The 9,873-nt window shown below is 36.0% G+C and overlaps 1 protein-coding gene across 5 annotated transcripts; it reads right to left on the bottom strand.

The window, feature by feature from the left end:
- Positions 1-347: 347 nt before the first annotated feature.
- Positions 348-9,873, bottom strand: LOC105178150 (cysteine--tRNA ligase 2, cytoplasmic). Of its 5 annotated transcripts, none has more exons than XM_088884952.1 (11): positions 9,686-9,873; positions 6,440-6,516; positions 4,829-5,016; positions 3,868-3,931; positions 3,193-3,354; positions 2,560-2,730; positions 2,191-2,472; positions 1,965-2,090; positions 1,263-1,478; positions 1,042-1,158; positions 348-949 (listed from the first exon to the last, which is right to left on the bottom strand). In XM_088884952.1, the coding sequence occupies exons 3-11, from the start codon at positions 4,999-5,001 to the stop codon at positions 623-625; spliced, it is 1,638 nt and encodes a 545-aa protein (XP_088741078.1). In that variant the 5' UTR covers positions 5,002-5,016; positions 6,440-6,516; positions 9,686-9,873; the 3' UTR covers positions 348-622. The 5 variants fall into 5 exon arrangements, with proteins under 5 accessions (XP_088741078.1, XP_020554932.2, XP_088741080.1 ...); XM_020699273.2 differs by having other exon boundaries at positions 4,829-5,012; XM_088884954.1 differs by lacking the exon at positions 9,686-9,873 and having other exon boundaries at positions 6,440-6,520.

Here is a 9,873-nt window from a genome sequence, read left to right as displayed (position 1 = left end):
ACTTCACCATCATTTGGCCTACAGAGTAGTACGTTTAAAACCATAGGCGTTGGTGACCGCACAGACTGCAGGCTAGATCATGACTACGGGCTGTTTCACCAAACTTTTCCTAGAAGGACCCCTACCTCAGGTTTCTCCACACCTTATTGACTCCTTAGATGTCGATTCAGGAGTCGTTCTCATTTTACTGATCCTGTTAAATATCATCGTTGTAATGAATATGACAAGTTGAGGAAACTGCTTGCCAGTGTCAACAGTCTGTTCGACATCTTCGATATTTATTTTTGTTCTGCAAGTAAATGTTGTGAACATGACTATAAACGGCATCAGACAGGTACTAGGGGTGATGATAACCACAGAAGAGAAAAAATAACATCAATTTTCAAGTTGATGTCAGAGGAGGTTTACTGATACTAATATTCTCCATAACAATAATAGACCTTCAATCGTACCATCTGTGAGCTTCTTGGCCTTCCATCAAGGTTCCAGGGCAAGGGACAAAATTCAGTAAAGACCCACCAGCACAAAGATCTTGAAATAAAGTGAAGCAACTCAAATTAACAGTTCCAACATTGTGTCACCTGTTGATTTTACTTACCTAGTCCACAAGTATGATAGTTATCTACTGCTGTTTATCAGCTGGTACGACAGACTGAGGCTTTTCAGCTGGCCGAGGATGGTTCTGTTGTTCACCTGGAGCGCCAAGTTTCTCCTGTTGAGCTGGCACTCTTGGCTGTTCTTGTTGCACAGGAACACAAGGCCTCCAAACAGTTTCCTTTCCCATGTCCATTAAGGCAATTCCCTTAGCAGCAAGATCACTCCTGATCTGATCACTTCTTGAGAACTCTTTGTTTTTCCGGGCTTCCGTTCTTTCCTCAATTGCATGAAAAATTTCAGCTTCAGTCAATCCTGCCCTTTTCAAAGCTTTATCTTTCAGTTGTTGCAAAACCTGTACAACAGAGTGCCCAATAACACATTACGACATTAGAGTCATCGAAAGTGTCACAGGTACAAATGTGAAAGAAGTCGATTGAAATGCACCTCAGCGTAACTCAAACTGGGAAGTAATCCAAGAACATCCAGGACTTCTCTGACTTGCTTCTCTAGATCAACAAGAGACTTAACAGTGGATAACTGCTGCTGCTGCTGCTGCTTCTTCTGAAAGTAAGCAAAAAGAAATACCCTAAGAAAGACATAATTTTGTGGGCATACACAACAGAATGAGAATGTATAGAGAGAGACTATTGAATATGGATCCCTGCCTTGAGCGTGTTTACAGAACTGTTGATAAATCTCAAAGCTTCTTGAAGAGCAGCATTTATGATAGATGGTGTGTGCAAATCATCAGCCAATTTTGCCTCAAATTCTTTATGCAGCTTACTGATACATTCTTGAGCAGCGGGGCTGATGCGGACTTTGGCATTTGTTGCACTTTCTTCTTTCAGTGAGGATACTGACTCTTCACAATCTTGCAAAGTCTGCTAGTACAAAAATGACACATAAAACTGTTCCCTAACAATGTTCCAACCTTGAGCAGTCAAATCAGAATATGTTATTCTTGACTTTGCTGTGCATGCATGCACTGCATCGGAGACTAGCCACCAAATTTGTTATGCATAAAGCATAATCTATCAAATCAAGAATGCACTGAGCTTAAAAAAAAGCTCGTAGATAGCGTGATAGAACTTACTACAATATAATATATGATTGAAACGGAACAATAATGAGACTCCATACTTATTTTCTGCTGTCAAATGACATAAAAACAAGTAGCTGGTCAAGAGCAAAATCTATTTACCCAGATCTAATATGTAGATCATTTTTCACCAACTGTCAAACAAAATCCAGCGATTATGACCCAAATAAAAATGATGACAAGTGATGGATGTGCAATTGAAGGATAGAAACAATCATTCAAGAGCCACTAACAATATTCCATGAGAGAAATTTGGAATGTTTTTTACCTGATATATATAGAAAACAGCTTCTGAAGAAATTTCTATCTGTGATATTGAATAATTGACAGGAGAACGATAGTGAGTTCCCAGCAGGAAATGCCTCAACGCAAGTGGGTGGTATAATTTTGTAACCTGCAAAGGAATAATTTATCAGGATAGTGATGATCCAAACAACAAAAGCAGAATGTTCAAAACTATCAAGTGAAGGGAATTAATAACTCCCATCTTTTACCTCACGAATGGTGAAAAAGTTACCCAGTGATTTAGACATTTTCTCATCATTTGCCGTAACAAAACCATTATGTATCCAGTAATTAACTTTACTCCCTGAGCAAGCAGCACAACTCTGAGCAATCTCATTTTCATGATGAGGAAAAATCAAATCCATCCCACCACCATGAATATCAAATGTATGTGTCAAGTAATAAGCACTCATGGCACTGCACTCTATGTGCCATCCTGGTCTTCCAGGACCCCAGGGGCTGTCCCATAGTGGCTCGCCAGGCTTTGCCGCCTGTAAAAAGAATATACATATGTAGACATATAGGTTGAGGCATAAAAGAATAATTACACCAGAAATCAAATTGTAAAAGTTTTTCACCTTCCACAAAGCAAAATCAGCAGGATTCCGCTTTCTGTCATCAACAGCAACTCTTTCCCCAGCTCTATTGTCTTCCAGCTTCCGTCCTGATAGAAGACCATATTTTGGGAAATTATCAACAGAGAAGTAAACATCTCCATCAACAGCATAACCACAACCGTTGCTGATTATCTACATAAACAAAACAAAAATAGCACAAGAATGTTCAGTGAATTCAGAGAAAAGGATGCACCAAAATGTAGAAAGAAATCGAACTTCTATTTTCCATAGGATACGTCATAAAACTATATACCTGCTCGCATGACCATGAGGAAAAGAAATTACACATTCTACATAATTTTCAGTCAAAATCAAATACAACAATTTCAAAGATGTCTTATGTAATATATAAGCTAAAATTCAAATACTTAGATTTCAAATATAAAACAAAAACCTGTGTAAATCATCAAAGAAAGCTATACATAACATATTGTTTGCTTCAACATATGTCACAGTTACTGATAATGTTATGTCCATGCATGAACAAGAGCATGAAAACACTCTATCCGAGAGAGAAAAATATATGTATAATGAGGATTAGAAGAAGATCGTGACCTATACTAAAATAAAAGAAAACAAAGGTGAGAAAAGAACCTGAGCTATCATGTCTTTGATTTGCTCCATATGATCAGTAACACGAGGCTGCTGGGTAGGAAGCAGGCACTGGAGATCAGCCATGTCATTAAGAAACTCTTGACAAAACCGCCAGCTTAATGCTTTTGGATCCTCCCCAACCTCATTCGCTCTACGAATAATCTGAACATGTTAATCCTTTAAGGACCATTACAAGTTAATATGAAGAATATAACTGCCCCTATCTACAACCAAGAATCATGCTCCTCAAACACAATTCATCAAGCATGCATAATGCAAAAACGTGCAGGAAGGTCCAACTCCAACTGATGATTAGCTCTGGCATTGAGAATATATTTGACCTGAAACAGCTTGGACATTGATATCATTGAGAAATAAATACCAGTTCCCCATCCCCCCTTCAATGTGCTCTATTTATGTCCCATAGATTTGAAGGATCTCTTATTAAGTTGAAATACAATCACTGACAAATGTTATCCTTGTTCTGTTTCCATAAATTCCCAGTTTAGTCTCCCTTATTTATCATTACTGACAACTTGGACAGAAATACGAAAATTATTGTCATTTTGCAACAAACCTGAAAATGAACAGTTTATTATCCACTCAGTAGTTCATTTCTATAAATAATCTGAGCACTTGAGAAATCAGGAAAAGCATCAGCCAAAGACATCTCACCTTGTCATCAACATCAGTGAAATTGCGCACATAAACAACCTCGTAGCCCAAATATCTAAGATACCTACACGAATCAAATTTCAACACACAAATTCAGATGGAATGCACATGTAGGATACATCAAAGCAACAGCATTTGGTAGGACCAAGAATTCACATAGTCATAATACATATATAACCGTCAAATGCAAGTCCAAGAATTACCCAAAAAAAAAAAAAAATCCACTTTCTAGATCCCCTTTCTTTTAGACAAATTACAGCTATGAGTTGCCTCTTAACAAAGATGGCCACACCTCAAGACAATAAAACTAGGTTTAGCACGCTTGATCTTTCGTAAATGGGTAATATGATTAAAAAATTAAAGAAAAATGCAAAAGTAAGCTATACAGTCTTTATCAATCTAGAAAACGACTGAATTTTAGACAAAAACTAGTCAACTCCAAGAGTATTCACAAGTCCAAGATGCAAAAGCATCATTGTGCTAAGCTTGGCAATTTAGGTTTAGCATGCATTTATCAGTTGCTATTTTCTATCTAAGCATCAAAACAAATTACTCGACATATTTTCACAGGCAAAGCCTCATTATATACAGAATCAAAGTACATCCATGCATCAAGCGCAATTCAAGGGATTCATCAGTTACAGCCCACGATTTGTCTAAATTTTTTCTCATTTTCCATTAAAGCCTCTCAACTTGAAAATCCACATTAGTTATTCCCACTGCCAAGCAATAACCAGAAACAAACACCACATGTCTCCAACTTAAAACATACGCACAAGAAAAGAACTCCATATTGTAGATTCATCTTCCAAATAAATAACAAAACAAATTTAATTACAATTCATGCACATAATGAACACATACACAACAAAACCATTTATTCAAACGAATATGTGAATCCAGCTTAATCTCCATAGTTAACCTAATAAAAAATCTGAACAAAAAAATCTAAAATGAAAACCTGTAGAGAACATCGAACGCAACATAGGCACGCGCATGGCCAATATGACTGAGGTCGTAAGAGGTAACGCCGCAAACATACATTCCGACTTTGCCCTCTAATATGGGCTTAAAGATCTCCTTTTGCTTCGTCATACTGTTGTACACTTGAAATTCCGGCCTCTTGTTCGCCATTTCTTCTAGAACTAGCTAGCAGAAAATTGAGAAAAAAAAATGTTTTTAATGGATCAGGGTGTCTGGAATCAGATGACATTGGAAGGATGATTATTCCAGCGCAACTTGGAAGGTGGGACTGGAAGAGTGGGCTAAATCTCATTTCAGTTCTTAATTTAACATCTCTGAAGGATTTTTAGCTCAATCAAGAATCTTTAGTGCAAATAATTTCGACAAACATCGAAATTCATACAATAACAACAAGCATCACCTCAGAAATGCAGCTCCCTCCTGTTGTGGATATAGAACTAATCTTAGCCTCATTGACATTTCCCTAACTGAATAAAATAAAATATAACTACTATAATCCAATTCCGTAAGTTGAACAAATAACTTGCTGAAAACCTCGGTGTCCTTTATGGTAGAACTTTTTCCATCATTATAAAAAGATGTTAAGAGTAAGACATCTAGATCAATATGCCATTTATGGAGGATTAAAACTAAGAAAGTTGATTTCAATATATTATATTCTACTAATTTAACTCCTATGTTCTTTTATTTACATTACCAATAAAGAAATACCATATGATCGACTAAAATCATAGTATTGAAAATTCATATTTATAAATGCTTACTATATTCACCAACGGAACCTGAGAGAAGCATCCATGACAGAATAAAACTAAAACACCAGAGAATAGAAGTAGATAGAAAACTAGATTTTCAACAGTTAATTTGGAGAATAATATGATCATAATTTAAAGTGTGCAATTGGTATTATCAGGAGAAAAGAAGAAAAAACAACAATTTTGAAGAATAAAGTTTAAAAAGTTCAAGATTTTCTTTAATTCTCTGAAACTCTGTTTTTTCTTCTTTGTGCATAATGTATCAGCAGGTGGTAATTTAAGGTAAAGAAGCTTTGGCCATATTACACTATGTTAAGAGAAATGAAGTTAAAAAGTGACATGACCTAGTAGCAGTGGGTAACCAGGAAAACTTTGGAAAAACAATCTAACAACATTATTAAAACTTCTAACATATGGAAGTTTTTAAGTGTAACAATAACTAAATGAATTATTAGCATCGACTGATTTGTTGGACAATTTTACTTCCATGTAACATGTCTCCAATTTAAAGAAATAAAGGAGTCATTTTACTTGCACATGGAAGTAATAGAATAAGTGTCCTACTATCCTTTTGTCCATTCAGAGGAGAAACTAAAGACTTTCTAAAGATAAAAAAGGTAATCATATTCATGGTAAGTGAAAGAATCATAAAGCGACCGTTGTCATAAATCAACTGATCGAAATGCTCCAAAACATAGAGGCAATATACTATCACTCAGAAGAGGCAACAGAAGTTAGCATATCAAAAAAGTTAGATACATGAACACAGTCGAACACTCAATGAATTACCTTCATTGAGATAAATACATACTCGGCTAGGCAAGAATACTTACCGATACAAACAATTTGTTCTTCAACAATCTCTTCCCTTGAGAATCTCCACAATCTTATATCTTAGAATAACTTGGATCTGTAGCAACATGGAAAAAAAGATTGTAGAAACACTAAAATAAAGTATAAATTTCATAACATAATAGAAGAACAATGACAAGTAATTTGTGGGTTCACCTAGTCTCTTTAATCCAATGTTTTCAGTTTTCACCACAAGATGCTGACAAATTGTAAGTGAAAGCAGAAAGTAAATTCTCCCATCTTGAAAAACTTTAAGTTCAAGCATACGAGATCATCTCATTTGCAAAGATAACTCTAGCGGTTTACAATCCATTTATACATATAGACATGTATTACAATGTCTCATTTGGAAACTTAACAGGATTAGTTTATAATGCGCTGAAAAATATTAAATTCCAATCAAATATCAACATCAAAAGTGTGCACTATGACAAACTATCAAAGGAAACCTAAGGATTCTACGCTCTTTCCCCAAACTAGGTGGGCTCGCACAAAGCCACCTCATAGTTGTTAAAGGCGCATGACGCGTCAAGGCGCAAAGGTGACCTGGAGCCATGGCGTACGGCATAATGCATGGTGCATATTTGCGTAAATAAAATATCATAATATCTTTTAACATCAATAGTACACAAACAATTAAAATATAAATAGAAATTATATTAATGTAAAACAACCAGTAAGGGATTTTTTCGCTTTCCTTTCTTGTTTTTTCTAAAAGGTTTAAAAAACCCTACATGTTTTCCGTTACTTTCTTTTAGATTTATATTCCTTTTTTCTTTTCCTTTCTCTTTTTTTTTTTCCTTTTCTCCTTTCAAATGGAAATAAGAAACAGAGAGAGAGAGAGAGAGAGAAGCTCTCCTCATTCTCTATAACCCTAGTTCTGAGCCGCCGCCTCCTTCGTGTACCACCCACCTCCCCGCCTACTGTCTGGCGCCCTCCTTCAAGGCACCTGAACCCTCACCCAAAAGGGTTGGGCTCTCTGCTCCAGGCAGAAAGACGCCCCATGGCAAGCCCCCCCCCCCCCCCCGTCCTCTAAGAATGGCTAGCCTCGCGCCTGGCGCGCCATGTCTTTCCGCACTTTTAACAACTATGGGCCACCTCTTTGTGATCTCCCATAACCATAAATTAAAGTAACAACATGCTGGCAGATGTATCAGAAATAAAATAGTAGAATTTTGCCCCATATGCCAACTCGTTGGATCAATTAATGCTGGTACTGACTTGACTTAGGCATTATGTTCTGCAGAACTGGACTTTGATTAGTATCAGAGAATTCATAGTAAACATGAAACAATCAGAAACCTACAACTCAATCAACCAGTAAGATGTGATACTCACAGGCAGGCAATTTCTGAATCGAGCAAAGAAGGGCAAGGATACTGTGAGAACCTCAAAATTAAAGCATGCCTTTCAAAATTAAATGCGAAAATACTACCTCAACAAGTGTATATCTTGTGATGAGTGATGAATAAGATAGTAGCTTCACGAAAATTTTACTGAAGTTTGTTTGCAGATCGACTATGTTGTATTTGCAGATGTGAGGGAAGATAGGCCAAGGGGAAAATGAGGGTACAGAATGGAAATTCTTGAAAATTATTAAAAGTTTCTTAAAATAAAATTTAGGTAAATTACAAGTCCCCTGAGGTTTGACATAAGTACAAATACTTCCTCATTGTTTGGGAAATACCAATTACCCCCCCGTCTAAAAACTAGCACAATTCATTAGTCTTCATTAGGTTACCATCCATTTTTTGAGGTGAACTGACTAAAACACCCTTATGTTCAAAAAATTTGTGAAATCATTTTATTTTAAAAATTTTCCATCAATCTCTCAGGTTTTTGAATTTTTCAATTGTTCTGGAAAAAGGAAAAAAAAATGCAGTAACAGTTCACAATTCCAAACCTCCATTCAAAGATTACATAATTTCATATTTGGTATTAGTAATTTTCCAAAAAACAAGGGAATATCTATAATTATGTCAAACCTCAAGGGAGCTCGTTGTAATATATACCCTAAAATGTAATATTCAAAAATTCATCAAATAAACTTTTAATTCTATCAATGAAAAATGTAGACTTTTTTTAAATAAAAGATGTAGGAATGGATTTATTATTGAATAAAAAATAATGTTTTATTAAGAAATATTTCCTTGTTTCTTCTTTTTATCTTTGTTATTTTGAAAAATTAGACATATTTAAGACAAATTTATTTTCACAATCCTGATAATCTAAACTTCCAAGATGGAAATTTTCTGTCTAACATTTTGATCTCTAATTTGTAAAAATTTACAAATTAGAGACAAATATTATTCCATTCTGTAATGCTTCGTATCTCATGCCAGTGCTAAATGCTAAAAGATATTGAGAAACAAAAATCTTTCATGGATCGGAGTACAGTTGCAAATGAGCCGAGCTCGGGGTGAGAATTACTAAGTCTCAAATCCTACCCTCCTAAACCAGAAAAGACAGCATAAAAGTTCAGTTCTTTGCATTGAGAACTTCTAGGTTTCAAGCAAATAGTTCTTGATAATTAATGCTTATTTTGGCTGCAAGAACTTCAGAGAAACGTCAAACGATTCTATCCCACACGCCACTTTCTCAATGAAAACCCAAAGGAAGTAATGAAGAGGAGATGTAAATAAGTCAACCCCAAGAACGCACAATTTAATAGGATACAAGCACCCCACTCAACAATCAACAAAGCCGGAAATTTGCAACCAAACATAAGCATGAATACCCAATACACACTGTACATACACCAACACTTCAGTTGTTTCATATATCAGCCTTAGAAAAATTTATATGATTTTCTTAGATATCTAAACCTTCTGCAGTATTATGTTAACATTGATTAGCGTCTTCTCACACATTACCACCTTTTCCAACAAAGATACAGCAGAACCTTCTCCTAGCCTTAGGTATGACAAGAAATAACTAAGAAGCATCCAGGACAACAATCAAACTGCAAATACAGAGAATCTCTAAGGAAAATACATATATCCATTTCATCTCAAAGACAATAGAATTGGTACCATAATTTGTTTCTTTACGCATTGTCAAGGAGCCATACCCACATAAGCAAGTAATTGCTTTTTCCACCGAAAACTCAAATTTTCAATACATCTTCAAACAGTTTCATTACCAAAGCATCTTCATTCCTCATGTATCCATTTCTAATCACAAAGGAGAAAAGGGAAAAGAGAAACAAGTCGCAACTCGCAACCCACCTGTTTTTTCTTCGTGTCCGGCCGGTAAGCTTCGTAGACGTCACCGGCCGCTGCTGTCGCTGTCGCCGAGTACGCCGGTGGACGGGGTTGGCCCTGTTTCGGGGGTGAGGTTGGCCGTTGGGGTTAGGGCATTGCCGTAAGAGAAAGACGACTTAGGAGGTGATTTTCTTATTTTTAACTTTTTATTC

Source organism: Sesamum indicum, linkage group LG9, assembly GCF_026168435.1.
Source record: "Sesamum indicum cultivar Baizhima isolate 11 linkage group LG9, ASM2616843v1, whole genome shotgun sequence".
Lineage (NCBI taxonomy): Eukaryota > Viridiplantae > Streptophyta > Magnoliopsida > Lamiales > Pedaliaceae > Sesamum > Sesamum indicum.
The sequence above is the reverse complement of the archived record's forward strand: the minus strand, read 5'-3'. Positions and strand labels throughout refer to the sequence as shown.